The sequence below is a fragment of the Pseudonaja textilis genome, chromosome Z (assembly GCF_049901715.1).
Source record: "Pseudonaja textilis isolate UNSWEBS1 chromosome Z, rPseTex1.2, whole genome shotgun sequence".
Classification (NCBI taxonomy): Eukaryota; Metazoa; Chordata; class Lepidosauria; order Squamata; family Elapidae; genus Pseudonaja; species Pseudonaja textilis.
This window is the reverse complement of record NC_142008.1, coordinates 109,918,241-109,935,784: the sequence shown is the minus strand read 5'-3', so window position 1 is coordinate 109,935,784 and position 17,544 is coordinate 109,918,241. Positions and strand designations below refer to the sequence as shown.

Sequence of the window (17,544 nt, the reverse complement as noted above, 5' to 3'; positions counted from 1 at the left end):
ATACAAAATACAAAATATATAGGAAAGCAGTGGGGGAAAGAAAAGTGAGGAAGGGTTACGGAAAATTAAAGAAGGAACATTGACTTTTGATTCACTCCTTTGCAGTAAAATAAAGCATTAACATCAAACCACAACTTTTTATTTTTTCATAGTAATATAAACTAGACATTTCTATAAGGATCTATCAATCTAACTGGTAAAATCCAAAATCAAAGTTTCATTCTATTCCACCTCAAGCACAAAATTCAGAAGTTGTTTCCATGTTGAAACAAAGGTACTGATATTCTTATCTTAAACTAGTCAGTTATGCCATTTCTTGCCAACTCCATCAGCTTCTGCAACCATTCGTCCATGGTGAGAATCAAAATGTCCTCCATTCATATTTTTGTACTCTCTTCCATTTTACATCAGCCATTTTTACACATCATATAATTCACTTAATCATTTATAATAAACAAATGAAATGCCAGAAAAAAAATCATAGCTGTAAATCTCTTCTGTAGTCCGCCTTCCAATTTTTAATCCTATTTCCCCTCTACTTTGTTCATTTGTTCTTCCTTTAAAATGCCTCTTTCCCTCTCTGAGTAAAGCTTTCTCCTCACCAAAAGCAAATACAACGTGGGACACCAAAGATTTCCAATGATGTAACTACTAACCTAGCCTGTCATTTATAAGAAGATAGTGCCCAGTTTTAACTCAAAATACACAAATCAGCATTCAGGTTTTAAATGAGATATGACAGTTTGTACAAACGACTCTGGCTTGTCGCACAGGGTCTTAAAGCAGCATTGATAGGAGGCCATCTCCATTTTTTATTTTCTTTTTAAAATGACGATTAGATGCAAAGGAACTTCTGGCAAAAATATTCCCCTGTTTGTGGGGGCGGGCGGATGGATGGTTAGAGGCCTCTTTCTCTCTTTTGGTAAAATCATATTCTTTGTTGAATCCCATCCCATTAGTCTCACAACCCACCCAAAGCAGAATGCCTAATTCATGAAGGAACATCATGAGAAACTTGTTATTGCTAAATGAAATAAATAAACTTTCATCTGGAAAAAATTAAAATGCCAATTGTTCCTTTCCAGACAGAAATGAGGTCAACTAAAAAGGAGAAGTGAAACTAAAGTACACACCAAACGCTTTCAGTCTTTCTAAAGGCAAGTTGAATAAGCTGCTATGAAAAACCACTTCTTTATTGTTTTTCCCTCTCTCTCTCTTTCTCTCCCTTTCTCTAAAATTTCCTGTAGAATTCTAGCCACATGTGCTAGAACAGGGAAGAAAGCAAACGGAGCGAGAAGGAAGAGAGACCCCTTTTTGCAGAATTGGTCATCAGGAATAGATCTAAAGGAGGAGGGGTGGGTAAATTTCTATATATATCTAATCTTGATTTCCTAGCAACTGTCAACCGAACAGCAGGAGGGTGGCTGTGATGATAGGAGACATCAAAAGACAATTGCAGATTAAAAATGAAAGAAGAGAAGGGAGGATTGTCATTCTGATTTCTTTAGAATGCAAGGGAAACTTGTTCCTTCATTGCAGCTGATCACAGAGCAAAACCAGCCATGGTGGATGTCTAGCTGTTACCAAGCTATTAAGGTAGAATTCATGTTCTGAAAAAGGCAAGTGGCTAGCTCTAGACAGGAATGGATGATGATGATGATTTGTGATGATGATGATGATGTGTGATGATGTGTGATGATGTGTGATGATGATGATGATGATGATGATGATGATGATGATATTTTCCTTCCCATTCCAATGTCTGCCTGGGGATTTTGAAACAAAGCATCTAATGGTGACTCCATAGTTCTAGTACTGCATCCAGTTTTAGTGGCAAAACATTACAAAAAAGATGTTGAGACTTTGGAAAAAGTGCAGGGAAGAGCAACTAAGATGATGAAATGTCTGGAAACTAAAACATGAAAAACAGTTGCAGGACTTGGGTTTGGCTAGTTTAGAGAAAAGAAGGATTATGGATGACATGATTAGTATTTGAAGGGCTGCCACAAAGAAGAAGAGGTCGACTTATTTTTTCCAAAGCATCAGAGGGAAGGACAAGAAGCCATGGATGGAAACGAATCAAGGAGAGAAGCAACCTGGAATTAAGGAGAAATTTCCTAACAGTGAAAATAATTAATCAGTGGAAGAACTTCGCTTCAGAAGTTGTGGGTGCTTCATCACTGGAGGTTTTTTTAAGAGCTCCACTTCTCTGAAATGGTATAGGGTCTCCTGCTTGAGCAGATGTTTAAACTAGAAGATCTCCAAGGATCCTTCCATTCTATGCTACTCTAACTCAAGTAGCTGATTCATTAGGCAGCCAATTACATTCAGGTGCATCCTCAGACATGAATTTTACTTGGTGGGTCATTATTGGTCAGCTTTATTCAAATGTACACCATCTGAAGCTTCTGGACCAATTGTGGTCCATTAAAAATTGGAGGCTCCCCAGTGGACCTCCCAAAATTAATAACAAATAATGTAGTGTCCATCATCACCACATAACCTGCTTTTTCTTGTGCCTACAAGTTGTTTTAATGAGATATCTCCCAGTTTCATTGTAGGAAAGGTGTTGTTCAAATTTTCTGTAATATTTTGTCACGCCTCCAAATCCCTGCCCTAAACAACATGTGTTGCTTTTTTTTTTCTCCTCAGGACAATTCAGAAACAAACTACCTAAGAATAAGGAACTCCTTCTGAGAAACATGCCCCAGCTTCACCTCTTCTTCACGGTCTACCTTGCTTCTTTCCATACCTCTCTCCCCTTCCACAACAGCGCATGTGACACATATCCCAGACATGAATGCAAGAATCATGTCAACTTCGTACCAGGCCATAATTTCATCGGGGAGGGAGTTGATATCACCACTCTGGAAAGGAAAGCAGCTTACGTGGTGGACATCAGCAAGTGGCAGGGACCCAACGGGACATGTACCCTCTGTTGGAATGATAAGATGGGTGAGCAGCTGCAGAGACTTCCCCTGGTTGGGGTGGACTGGCGGCAGAAAGAAAACTACCACCAACAAACAATCAGCTTTGTAGATGAGTTAGACATAGATGTGGCCAATGCTGTAGCCAAAGACGTGACGAATAACTGGAAAACAGAGTTGGCAGAGTTGATGACGGAGGACCTGGGGTTCTCCAAAGCTCAGGTGGCTTTTGCTGGCTCTCGTTCTAAAATGGCCATTTTTGCATATCAGAAAACCCGCGAAGACAGATACAGCTTTCTGAGGAAAGAGATCAAATACAAACATTACAGGTAAGCATCAAAGCACTTCAAAGCATCAATAAGGGGGAGGGACTGGAGAAGCCAATCTGCTGGCACAAAAAAAACCCTTTCAGGAGACGCTATGGAATTTGTTACAACAATTCCAGAGTTTGCCCCTAGGGGAAATAATTTCATACATTGAAACGTATTCAGCATTTCTTTTTCTAAGGAGTTGGAAATGTAAGAATAGAATAGAATAGAATAGAATAGAATAGAATAGAATAGAATAGAATAGAATAGAATAGAATAGAATAGAATAGAATAGAATAGAATTCTTTATTGGCCAAGTGTGCTTGGACACACAAGGAATTTTTCTTGGTGCAAATACTCTCAGTATACATAAGAGAAGGGTACAGGTAACTCTTGATTTATGACCCCAACCAAGCCCCAAATTTCTATTGCTAAGTGAGACATTTGTTAAGGGAATATTGACCCATTTTACAACTATTCTTGCCACAGTTGTAAAGTGAATAACTGCAGTTGTTAAGTTAGTAACCCAGTTGTTAAATGAATCTGACTTCCCCATTGACTTTGATTGTCAGAAGGTCTCAAAAGGGGACCACATAACCCTGAAAAACTGCAACCATCATAAAGATGACTGGGTTATCAAGTGTCTGTATTTTGAACATGAGATCATGGGGGATATTGCAATGGTTGCAAGTGTGAAAAAAGTCATGTCACTTTTTTCAGTGCTGTTGAAACTTTAAACACTCACTAAATAAACTGTTGTAATTTGAGGACTGTAATTAAAGTTACTGGCCCCAGTGTGATAAAAAATGTACATAAGTATTTGTTCCAAGAGAGAGAGAAATAAGTCCACATATAAACATTCCCACTAGCATTGAAAGATTATTTAGCCAGGGGTCCCCAATTTTTTCAGCTCATTAACCTTTTGATAAAATTTCAGATTGTTTGTGGACTTCCAAACATTTATTGTATGTCAATAATTTAATAAATACTACTTTAATTAATAGAACTACTGCTATTAATAATAATAGACTCCTTGAAGAATCCCATTGATCCTTGGGGGTCAATCATGACCACTTGGGAGAACTCTAGTTTGAACCACCTGTCCAAATCCCATCCCAAAGCTATTAAATGTTGAACATCTCTTGGATGATGAAGAAGGAATGTCAGCTCCATCCTCCTGAATTAGAGTTGACCAGGATTTATTGTGGAACTTGAGGGCTCTCTGAGCTTGGTTGTTTTCTTGCAGACTTTCCATTACCGAAACTAGGTAACATCATCAGTGTTAAATGTCTAATGAGATTCTCAGGTCATTAGGTTATCCCAAAAGTGCTTTTTCAAGAAACAACAGAGTTTCTTGTTTTCCTTGAAGTCATTTTGCTTCTCAACCAAGAATGAGAAGTGAAACATCTTCAAGGAAAACAAGAAAGCCCAGATACTTCTACAAAAATTGGGATGATCTTCAGTGCTAGTAAGGAGTGGGACTTGCTCTCAGTATATATTGACAGCAAACTATGCTCCTTAGCACTGATGATGTTATCTAGTTTGGGTAATGAAACTTCTGCAAGAAAACAAGCTCAGAGAGCACCAAACACCCCTCATGTCAACCCTGAACTACAAATATTCTCCTTTATTGTGGAACATTCCAATGGGCTAGGAGCACTATAACAAAAAGTTGCTTAGCTCATGATAGATCTCAGAGGCTTGGGGTAACCATTGTCCAACTATCAATATCAACTACCAGTATGGACAAGATGCTTTTTTTTAAATAAAGTTTTATTTGGGTTTTCACACACAAAATACAAGTAAAACTTATTTTTTGAAAATAGCATGGTCTCGGGTTGAATTTCTTTATATAGACACAAAACTCAATTTCATGCTCCTTTTTGTATTCTATTCCATATCTTATACTATTTTACATTTTCTATATAGTTTTCCCCCTCTTTTAATTTTCTCAATTTTATTTTGATTATCTCATCTCAATTGAAATCATTATATTTATACTTTTGTCTGTTCTGTTTCAATTTCATATTATCTTTTCTCATTAAACAAATTTTCTCCTGTAGTTACTAATTGGAGTATGACACCTTTATATCTTTTAATTACATCCATTCAACTCTTATTTAAACTTCAATATATACCTTAAGTTTATGACCTTCAATATAATACATAATACATAACTTCCAATCAAATTCTGCTTGGTACATTCTTATAATACACACTATATTCTTTTTAAAAAAAGATTGTAAATATGTGTAATTATAAACCCTCATTCCATTCCAGTTCAGTTCTATCATTAATAATCACTAAAATCTTAACATCTTTAACACTTCAATTAAATATCATACTTCTTTAAAAACACATATAATCTCCATAATTAATTTTTCCCTTATTTCTCTTCACATATGTTTTATAAATCATTAAATATACCTTTTGTTACATTTATTTATTGACAAGCATTCCACTGAATTACAATAGCTATTTTATCAAACATTTTAATCATACATTGTTTCATATTTTCTAAAATTATTTCTGCTTCTAATATAACCGTATTGCTATCTTATGTACCTTTGCAGAATCCCTTTTTCCATTAAGTTTTCACCCATTACCTCTAAATAGGCCCTGTTTTTCTATATTTTGCTTCTGTCCTTTATAACTTCTTTTCCTTTCTTTCTTCCCTCTCATCTTCTCCCTTGTCTCTCTAGTTTTAATTCTCTCTTCTGCATTTCCCTCTTCTGTTGCTTTCTGATTTTATACTTATTTTTCACTTCTTTTTTTTTTTGAGTAGTTTTTCCCAATCTTAAACTTTCCATTCTGTTTCCCCCCTTTCCTTTTTTCCACTCATCTAAGATTACTTGTTCATTAAAGGTCGCTTCTTCTTTGTCACAATCTTCTTGTTCTGCAGGCATTTCTTGTTGTTTCTCATAATTCCAAATCTCCATTTGTACAAACTGAAATACAAAGCCAAAAGAACCTCTCCCTTCTTGTGCATCTTCTTTGTACTTTTTAAGTTCCATTTTCAGTTCTTCTAAAAGTGGAGCCATTTTAAACAGTTTTAAACAACCACCCGATTGATTTTAGTCATTCAAAACAATAACCAAGAATCCAGAAATCACAAGTAATCCAGATAGTCCCGAGTTATATCTTCTTATTTCTTTTTTGGCTTTCTCTTCCTGGGATTTTTGTTGGCGATATTTCAGTTAGAATGTATCTTTTGGAAGTCTTGTTGAGATTTTGCTGTAAGTTCTTTTTTAATTCCAGGCAGCCTCCTCCCTTCTAGATCCTACCCTTTTATTCTTTTTCTCTCCTTTGCTGTTTTCAAAAGCTTTTAATTATCCAGAAATCTTTATTATCCCTTTGACTTTTTATTTTCAGCATTAAATGCCTATTGATGTCAAAGTGGATTTTTTCAATTTCTTGCTTAGGTCTCTTAGCTATCAGTATAGGAAAAGGAGAAAAACAAATCTTTTCCCTTTTCTCTCTCCTTCGCAGCTTAAAAATCTTCTTAAGGAACAATGTTATTGTTTTTTAACAGTTTCAATTCCAGGGTACCTTATTTGTTGCTTTTGCTGTTTGACCAAAACTTTCTCTTCTTATCTTCCTCCTGCACATTCTTTTCCAGTAGAGTTCTTCTTTGTGGTGGCCATTTCTGACCACCGCTGCAACCGCCTTCAGGAAAGGGAGTAATGGCCAGCTGGGGAGGAGAGATGCGGCTCTCAACCTTGCTGGCAGTCTCCCCCTTCTTCACCACCTCTATAGGGTGGTTTAGCCCCAAAACCAGCTGGCTCAGGGCGCTCCAGAGGTGCACACGGATCGAAGCCTCACAGAGACGAGGGTTCAGTCTGTCACTGAAGAAGCTCAAACCAGAAGTCTGACAAGATGCTTGACGGGTGTTGATGGCATGACTGCAATTATCTCAGAAGACACCGGTGTCCAAATCCATTCATTCTTTTTTTAGGACTGGTTGGGGGAATGAATTAGTCTTTGTCATTCTGACAAGTAATCTTTATTCAAACACCAACGAGATAGCTGTTGTCTTTCCATAATCCCCCAGACACTTTTGATAGCATCAGCTATAAGTCCTCTAGGAACAATTCCATAACATTAAAATTGGAGGCACCATGTTGCCAGTATTTCCATTCAAAATTAGTTTATGGGATGTGTGTGTGGATTGAAGGGTTGTGTTACACACTCATGGCAGTTACAATGAGAGATATCCCAAGGCAATTTTGACCAGTTTTATTTGGCTCCTGGTATGAATCTATCAGATGTATTAATTAGGAGAGTCTGTTTAATGGGCATAATCAAAACGTTGAAGAAGATACACAACTATATTTCTCTGTTGCATCTAAGTGCACAATGTGCACAACCACATTGGTGTTTGGATGCAAATACAGGAAGTCCTCAACTTATGACTCCCAACCGAACCCCAAATTTCAGTTGCTAAGCAAGACAGCTGTTAAGTGAATTCTACCACAATTTAGAGGCTTTCTTGTCCCAGTTGTTACGTGAAACACTGCAGTTAAATTAGTCATGGGGTTGTTAAGTGAATCAGGATTCCCCACTGATTTTATTTGTCAGGTCGCAAAAGGGGATCAGGTGACCCTGGGACACTGCAACCATCATACATATGAATCAGTGGCCAAGCATCCGAATTTTAATCACATGACCCTGAAAAATGGGCATAAGTCACTTTGTTCAATGCTGTTGTAACTTTGAACTCTCACTAGATGAATGCTTGTAAACCAAGGGTTACCTGTAACAGGCTGGATGTAGGCTATAGCTGAATGTAGCCAAGAATGAGGGTTTGTGGCTATGAGTTGGATAATTGCTGTGTTCCGGATGGAATTTCGGAAGATCTTTCTGGAATCTTCTCAAGCATTAGAATTTCAAGGGCTCTCCTCACCGAAGATAATACAACTGTTTGAAGTGTGCTTGAATATTAGTAGCTCAGGTTGGTAGCTGGGGTGTTGGTTTGAGCTCCAAACTTGGCAATTTGGCTGCAAACATTTCATCACTGTTCAGGGAGATACCATCAGTGTGCTTTGAACGACAAGCACAATTCAAAGCGCTCTGATGATGTCTCCTTGAACCATGATGAAACATTTGCAGCCAAATTGCTAAGCTGGGAGCTCATTTTAAGAATATTATTTTAAGAATAAGGTTACTGTGCTCTGTTAACATTCCTCCTCCTGCTTTCTCCAACACATTTCCCTGGCTCCATTTGGAGTGAGGGGGAAAAATAGATAATTAATCCAGCCAACTAAATCCAAAGCGGGTAAAATTTAATCTCATGACAAGCTCAGTCATGGACAGGGTTAAATTCCACCTGGTCAACTGAGTTACAGAACACCCACACAAAGGCAGCTAGGAACACATTGTTTGTACTCAGTTCTCCAAAATAAAAGGAGAGAGAAAAGGTTAGAGATAAGGGTTACTTAAAAAGAAAACAAACATTTCTATTAATGGACTCCCTGCCAAGGTATAGTAACACACACTGGGTGGGTACCACAATGCCAGCCCGTCCATGCTGTTATGCCTTGCTTGCTTGCTAGTACAGTAAGTGAAGACATGGAGTTCTGCCAGTTCTGTGGGGTAAAGTTTCTTCCGATGCCAGATATCTCCTGGAGAGAAGAAGGAGACGATCACTACAGATAGTCCTTGATATATGTCCTCAATTGAGCACAAAATTTGTTGTTGCAAAAGTGAGTCAGTTCTTAATTGAGTTTCCCTCCCTTTCTTGCCACAGTGTTAAGAGAATCAATTCCATTCTTAAGTTAGTAGCGTGGTTGTTAAGTGAATCTGGCTGCCCCATTGACTTTGCTTGTCAAAAGGTCGTGAAAGGGACTCCCATGATCCCCAGGACAATACATAGGTCATAACTGTAAGTCAGTTGCCAAGCGTCTGAATTTTGATCATGTGACCATAGGGATGTAGCAATGATCAATGAGGGTGAAAAATGGTCGTAACTCATTTTTTTCCCAGTGATGTTGTAACTTTGGTCACTAAATGAACTATTGTAGGACAAAGACTACCTGTAATTCCAAACTTTGAACCTATTGATGTAAATAACATGCTGCCAAAATCATTGATTAAGAGATTTGACTAAGTCAATGAGTGACGGGATTAAGGATGTTCTTGGAATGGAGAATCCTAAAACAGGTAGTCATCGACAATTGAGACCAAAATTTATGTTGTTAAGTGAGACATTGAAGTGAGTTTTGACCATTTCTGGCTAGAGTTGTAAAGTGAATAAGTGAAGTTGTTTAGTTAGTAACAGGCTTGTTAAGTGACTCTCGCTTCCCCGTTGACTTTACTTGTCAGAAGGTGATCACATGACCCCAGGACGCTGTAACCTGTCAACTCATAAAACATTTTGTATATACATTATATAGTTGACAATAGAAAGAAGGAGGGAGGGGAGTTTCAAAGAGCAGACAGCAGTGTGGAATTGAAAGGACATTCCATTCATATTTTCTTCAAAGACTGATTAGATAACTGAAGCTTCTGCCAAGCAAAAATCTAATTGGAGAGCATGATTGATGACTCTTGGCTATGGACGTTTTTGGATGATACACCCAGAGGGGGTTAATTGGAGTAACTGCCGGAATCCTGATACAACCGTCATAAGAATGAACCAGTGGCCAAGCACCTGAATTTTGATCACATGATCATAGGGAAGCTGCAAAGATTGTAACTGTGAAAAATGATCATATTTTTCAGCGCCATTGTAACTTTGAGTGGACATTAAGTGAACTGTTGTAAGTCAAGGGCTCTCCTTATTTACAGCTAGTTGTCGACTTTAAACCATTCATTTAGTGACCATTCTAAGTTACAACACACTGAAAAAAGTGACTTATGACCTTTTTTCTCACATCTATGACTCTTGCAGAATCCCGACATGCTCAAAATTTTGGATGTTGTCAACTGGCATGTATTTAGGATGTGGCTGCATTGTCCCAGGGTCATGTCATTTACCTTTTGCCACCATCTGACAGGCAAAGTCTTGGAGGAAGCCCAATTCATTTAACAATCATGTTACCAACTTACCAACTGCAACGATTCACTTAACAACCGTGGCAAGAAAGATCACAAAATGGGGCAAAGTTCACTAAACAGCCTTTCTTCTTCAACAATGGAAATCTGGGGCTCAATTGGACTTGCAAGTACTTATTAAATTTATATGTCACCCATCTTTCTATCCAGCAACTCCAGGCAGCTTACAATGTCAAATATTGCAGCATAAAAGAATTTGAAAACTGAGAATAAGAATGATTCAGAAGTTACGGCTCATGCCAGGGCTAGGTTTTTCAATCAGATCCATTACCACTAAAGATGTGCAAAACTGCCTGATTCAGGAACGGAATGTAATGTTCTGTAAAGCTCCAGAATGTTCTATGTCTCCTCTGGATCATACCATTTGGAGGGGGAGAGGCAGTAGATGGTTTCTGGAAATAAATCCTCTGAGTTAGAAGCAGTTTGAAGAGTTGAGGAAAATATGTTTCAGATTACACAGCCTCTTCCAGAGCCAAACACTTCAGATCCATTTTTTGTTAAGAGGATATACTTTTGAAAACCAAACTAAATCACCCGTGGAATGGTATGATCTGATGTCAGACTTCAAACACAGCAATAAACCACACGACCAAACATTCAAACCCATATCCAGGAACTTGGTTACAGTAAAATTTTTAGAGACATGACAGCTAGGTAGGTAAGCACATTAATTAAAGACAAGAAAGTTGGTATCTATGACAGATATTTATTGTAGGTGACAACTGATACTTATTGTGGGTTACCTTTAAAATAATTGCAGCTCTGGTACTCCAGAAAGCCACAGACAGCCAGGTTATGGGTATTTCTTGAATTACGGCCACAATGGAACCAAAAAAATTCCATTGTTAAAACAAAACAGTTATTAAGTGAGTTTTGCTCCTTTTTCCTTAGCCTTCATTGTTAAGTGAATCACTGCAGTTGTTAAGTGAATCAGTGGTCATTAAGCAAATCTTCTTCCCCTATTGACTCGGCTTGTCAGACATCAGGAAGGTTACAAAAGGTGACCACGTGACCCTGGAACAGTGCAATTGTCATAAATACATGCCAGTTGCCAAGCACCCAAAATTTAATCATGTCACCACAGGAATGGTTCAACAGTTGTAAGTATGAAAACTGACCATAAGTCCCTTTTTTTTAGTGCTGTTATAACTTTGGCCACTAAACAAATGTTATAAATTGAAGATTACTTTGTACTGACTGTTTTACTCTCAGTATAGTACTCTTTGGTGTTTGGTAGAAAAAATAAAAAAGGCCTCCCCGTTTTCAGATTTTTTTTTCAAGATTAGGCAGGAAAGGAAAGGGACACCAAAAAACATGGTTTCCCAACACCACATGAAACCTAAAAGTGAACCCCTACCCAATAACTGACCACTGGAGACCATCTGACCTTCAGCATGGTTTCTGCATCATGTTGCTTTCTCGTGCTGAATGCTGAGGCAGAAAATGAGGTTTGGTATGTAGCCTTTGACCCAGAACATTGGCCCAGATTTCTCCAGTTAGCGAAACAAGGAAACACTCTCTGGAGAATTGGAATTCCCAAAAGGAAAACTTTATTGGATGCACACCATGTTGATACTGAAGAATCAAAACCGGGTCTGGTTTCCCAAGCAAATGCTTGCTCAGTTAAACAATACTTTCTCCTTCTTCCCCATTCCTTGTTGTGGTTAGCCGGCAGCAGGTATGGACAGCTGAGGACAGCGAGGACTCAGATGAGGGGACAGGACCATTAGAGAGTGGACTGCTGCCTTCAGAGATTGTGGGGGCTGGCAGCAGTGATGAAGAGGTTCCGGAGGAGCCTGTGCCAAGTGCACGTGTGCTCACTGCTGCTCATAGGAAAGAGCAGCTACAACAGCACAGGTGACTTGGGAGTAAGGCTGCAAGGTAATGACCCCTCCTCCAACAAGATAAAAGGCAGCTGTGCAGCGAAGGTTCTTTGTAGGAAGCAAAGACGTTTTGAGAGTCAGCTTCGTGGACATTATAGATGGTATTTGAAGACTCTTGTGTTGTAAACTATTTCTTATCTGTTATTTTTTGGCAGCCTTGCAAAAAACTTGGCAAGGTTCTTTCTTGTCGAAGCTAATTAGTTGGAAGCAGCCTTTTATCTGTGAAGAAATAGGATTTATAGATGAAGCATTAAAAGGTTATGCTGCTCCCTTTTCTTGTGTTTGCTCTCTTGGAAACAGGTTTGGGTCAGAACACTCCTGGTGTGTTGTCCAATATTTTCCAATTATGAGACATTCTTTAGTTATGGGAACAGGCCATCTCTTTCTCAAGCACCTGCAGTGGTGACCTTGATGGCTTCCATGCTCTCATGATCTTTGCATACGTTCTCCACATTCCATTTCCCTCTTTCCCTCCCCCGGTTCATTGGCAAGCTGAAAAACATTAAGGTTTGAAAGAAGCAAAGCAGTTCCATCTTGACGTGCTGACAATAACCTGCATTTTTCATTCTTTTCCTTTGCAGTTTGGGGCTTCAGACAGATCCTCTGTTGTCCTTCCATTTTGCTCGGGCCATCGGCAAGTTGCCTCCCAACCACGACCCTGAGGAATACCAGCATTTCATCAACAAGTTTGGCACCCATTATATCAACAAGGTGAATCTAGGTGGGCGAATTCGTTACTTGGTAGCTTTGAAAACTTGTGTCATGACCTTAATGGGGCTCACAACTGAGAACATCAAGCTCTGTTTAGATTTGAAAACAAATCTAAAACATATGGGGTTTTGGGGATCTACTTCCTTGCATTCCGAATGTGCCAAACTCCAGTTTGGGAAATCTAAATTCAGGTTCCATAACCTTTACATGGACCAGGACACAGAGGTGGTTGGCGGTCACCAAAACATGGTCTTCTCAGAAAGCAGAGGCATGCACCGTCTCGCAGAATGGATGGATAGCACCAAAAGGACACCTGGGTTGGTGTCTTATTCCCTTTTATCTCTACACACCTTGTTGAACAAAACAGATCCCAGGAGGAATTTTTTAAAGCAAGCCATTGTGAGCTACATCAAACAAAGAGCCCTAAGGAGAGACTGTCGCCAAAGGTGTCCTGAGAACTTCAACAGCTTGGTCCACAAGTGCACTTGCATGTGTAAACCCAACGGTGTCATCAATGACAAATGTTGTGGCACCGAGCTGGGCAGGGCTTACCTCAAGTTCTACGTGTACAGCGGATCCGGTCTGTGGGGTGACTATTTTTCCTCCACCGATGCCTATGTCAAAATTTTTTTCCAAAACCAGGAAAGGCGTACTAGGGTCATCAGTGGGAACGACAATCCTCAGTGGTCAGAAATTCTGCACTTTGGGGCTGTCACACTAGATGGCAATGACAAGTTTATGATGGAGGTTTGGGACAGCGAAGTCTGGCATGATGAGCTCTTAGACCGATGTCAAGGGAGGCTGAGGTCAGGTTTTAGTGGCTGGCTCAAATGCTACCTCCAACATGGATACGTTTGGTTCAATTACATGTTGACGTGTGCTCCCACTCTGACCGGCTCCAGCTGCCATGACTATGTCCCTTTGCATTTGCCAACCTCCTATTTCAATGACACTAATCCTGACTGGGAAACTTCATGGTCACACAAATTTCGTACCTAGGTACTCATCCTGATAAATTAAGGCATTATTCAGAATTGGAAAAGGATCATCCTGATAAATTAAGGCATTGTTCAGAATTGGAAGGGATCTAATATACAACAACCGAGAAAGAGTTATTGAACAGATAATTCCTATAAAATGTAGTCCTAAATTTACAGCCACAATTGAGCCTAACGTTTATGCTGTTAAGTGAGACAATTGCTAGGTGAATTTTTGCCCTATTTTGCGCCTTTACTTGCCACCGTTGTTAAGTGAATCGCTGCAGTTATTAACTCAGTAACACAGTTGTTAAGCGAATCTGGCTTCCCCATTGACCTTGCTTGTCAAAGGTGTCATAAAGGGATCACATGACCCCAGGACACAGCGGCTGTCATAAATATGAACCAGTTGCCAAATATCCACATTTTAATCACATGACGACCATGGGGATACTATAACAGTTGTGAATAAAAACGGTCATAAATCCCTTTTTTCAGTGCTGTTGTTAATTCAGTCACCAAATGAACTGTTGTAAATCAAGGGCTACCTGTAAAAATGTAGGTGGACTCAATCATTTCTTTCTTCTTAATATCTTTATTATGATGCACTAGCGCCGTGATGGCGAACCTATGGCATACGTACTGGAAGTGGCACGCAGAGCCACTTCTGCCGGCACGTGAGAGATTGCCCGAAAGAGCCCCCCTGCGCATGTGTGCGCACCGCCTGCCCAACAGCTGATTGTCAGGTATCTGATGTGCATGCATGGGTGTGTGCAGATGTGCACACATGAGCAGAAATGCCTGGGGCACATGGGGGTCTCGTGCACGTGCACAGAGATGTGCGGGGTATGCGCACACATCTGCAGGGCCTGGGGGTCCCCCGCACACATTGCCTTCTGGATGCTGGCAAGCGAGCGCAAGCGCGCTCACAATTTTTAGCACTGGAGGCCAAAAAGGTTAGCCACCACTGCACTAGCGCTTTTTCAAGCAGTCCCATTGTACTGTGGACCAGGTATATATGAGGGCCACCCCGTTGGGAACTTGCAACACGACATGGCCCCCTTTTTGCATATATCATAATCACATCCTGTATGGATACTATATTTTTGTATTTACAATTAGAGTAGTAGTAGCAGCAGCATGCTGCAAGAAGTTAATTCCACATGTTTTCGTATGGTTCAGAAAAGGACTATTAGGAACGCAGCCCTGTTAGCAACATTTAAAGGAACTGGATATATTTAGCTTGCAAAAGAAAATTGCTAAGGAAAGATGTCTAGGATGATTCTCAGTCATTCAATCATGGCTATTTCAAAAATGCTTTTCTTTCCCACAAGAGGCCACTGGATTTCCTTTGTTTTTCCTTGAAGATATTTCACTTCTCGCCCATGAAGCTTCTTTAGTTCAGCTCTTCTTCAGAACTGAAGAAGCTTCTTGGATGAGAAACAAAATGTCTTCAAGGAAAAACAAAGAAAGTCCAGTGGCCTCTTGGGGGAAAGCACCTTTGGCAAGATACAGTAGCAATCTTCAGATAGGTTATCAGATTAGAAGAGCGAGCAGATTGGTTACATGTATCCCCAAAGGCAGGAAGGACCAGAATTCAGTGAGCAGGAATGAGATTTGAGGAAGAACTGTCAACCATTAAAGCCATAGGTTCCAAGATGTGGAATGTTCTTCTTCCACTGGAAGTCTTCAAATAGAGGCTGGGGAGGAATCTGCCCCAATTGTAGGACAAGTGGACTAAGCAGGACGTCAGACCAAGTGACCTCCAGAATCTCTTCCAATGCTATGATTGTACTCAGTATTTGGAGCCTGCAATCTGATATTAGCACTGGGCCTCACTGTGACTAGGGTCAATATCCCTGATTGAAATCCGTTTTCTGCCTGTGTATTATATATGAAACTCTGGAACCGATGGACACCTGCCACATTTTCAAGGATGAGTTCAAAATAGACGCAGGAAACGTCCTGACCTAACTACACACCCACGTAAAAGAATTCTCTTCTGCCAGATCCTTCCTGTACTATTCAAGCTCCGCTTCTAATTGCTTTCAACAACTTTCACACAATCTGCGCAATACATATGAAACATATGAAAATAAATCTTCAAAATCTGACTGTGGTGTGTGCTTTGTTCTTTTTTTCCTCATTATATTGTTGTTTTAGAAAACTATTTAAAGTTGATTTGTACACATCCATGGGTTTCTGTAGGACTATGAATATTGCATAGATAATCAACACTAAAGTTTTTATGAATGAATGGCATGGCTTTTCTTTAACAGTGGAGAATGAGATGGGTTCCTCTAATGAAAAGAAGGGGGGATACAATAAACAATCTTCCAATATCTGAGGTGAGGTGCCACAAAGAAGAAGGGATAAATGTATTCTCCAAAGCACCTAAAGGGAAGTCAAGAAACAATGGATGAAAACTAATCAAGAAGAAAAACAGCCTAGAACTAAGGAGAAATTTCCTAAATAAGAAGTAACATGATAGCACCTTTCCAGTATTTGAGAGGTTGCCACAAAGAGGAGTTAGCTTATTTAGCAAAGCACCAGAGGGGAGGACAAGAAACAATGGATGGAAACTACTTAAGGAGAGAAGCAAAGTGGAATTAAGGAAAAACTTCCTCACAGTGAGGAGGACAATTAACCAGTGGAACAGCTTGCCTTCAGAAGCTGTGGGTGCTTCATCACTGGAGGCTTTTAAGAAGAGACTGAGTATAGGATCACCTGCTGGACTAGACTAACCTTCAAGGCCCCTTCCATTTCTGTTATTCTGACTCTGATTTTACTCCACTAGTTCAAATGAAATTCTGAATTCTGAACTCTCCAGAAGAATGGGAAAAATAGATCCATTAGCGCAAATGGATGACAGAACCTTTTTTTTTTTTTTTTACAAAAACATTAAAATAAATAAAATACTGGGGGGAGACTAGTCTGAATTGGGTTATGAAGCTGGCGTTGCTTCACCTCTTCCCATTGTACTCAAAGCTGCCGGCCGTGAGTCATTCCCAAATCTCGAACAAGCCGCGGAGGCATCCGCGGGAAGAAGCTCGAAGGCCCCTCGCCGCTTCTCCTGCCTCGGATTCTAGGGCTGGATCGGAGATCCGCATTGCTGGGAACTCACCCACCTTCAGAAGGTGGCACCCTGCTAGGGTGGCAAACTTGGCCCTTCTCTCAGACCTTCCCAGAGGCGGGACAAAGGGTGATGAACACCCAGCACGTGGCCTCTACGGAGAGCTTCCTCCCAGTAATTATCGAATACTCCTATTACGTACCTTATATAAACACTAATTCTGAATTTTTAGGCAAGTTAGGGTGGTGGTTAATCCGTGCCAGAGGTCTTCCTACCAGTTCCAAGCACGAGAAAACTACGTCCTTTGCTAAAGTATAATATGTTTACAAATTGTAAAACACGCCTTTCGGGGTAAAACAGAGGCTGGAAAACGGATATTTCTAATTCGAGCGGCGACCATCATGCACTTCTTTATATATGCAAATCACCCTCTCTCTTTTTTTTTCTCCCTCGTCTTCCCTCCCATTGGTTTTAGCCAATGGATGGGCGAGGATCGCTCTTTGCTCCTCCTCCTCCTCCGCCGGAACCTGCTTTCTTTTCTTTTCCAGCGCCGCCGCGCATATGCAAATTTAACGAATGCAATATTAAAAGGGCGGAGTCTTCCCGGGTCGT

The 17,544-nt window shown here is 40.0% G+C and overlaps 1 protein-coding gene and 1 non-coding gene across 8 annotated transcripts in view; one reads left to right on the top strand and one right to left on the bottom strand.

Moving 5' to 3' along the window:
- LOC113449572 (perforin-1-like) overlaps nucleotides 1-15,973 on the top strand; it is a 49,177-nt gene extending 33,204 nt beyond the window's left edge. For 3 of the 7 annotated variants that reach the window (XM_087918040.1, XM_087918046.1, XM_087918047.1), the window contains exons 2-3: nucleotides 2,653-3,256; nucleotides 12,753-15,973. In XM_087918040.1, coding sequence (XP_087774166.1) covers nucleotides 2,653-3,256; nucleotides 12,753-13,881 — 1,733 coding nt within the window. In that variant the 3' untranslated portion in view covers nucleotides 13,882-15,973. Of the gene's footprint in view, nucleotides 1-1,085; nucleotides 1,356-2,652; nucleotides 3,257-12,752 lie in introns of all 7 variants that reach the window. The other 4 variants (XM_087918045.1, XM_087918042.1, XM_087918043.1 and 1 more) reach the window with 3 other exon arrangements.
- An 804-nt stretch (nucleotides 15,974-16,777) lies between these two features.
- Nucleotides 16,778-17,107, bottom strand: LOC148124248 (Nuclear RNase P). Its single transcript, XR_015740480.1, has one exon.
- Between the last annotated feature and the right edge of the window lie 437 nt (nucleotides 17,108-17,544).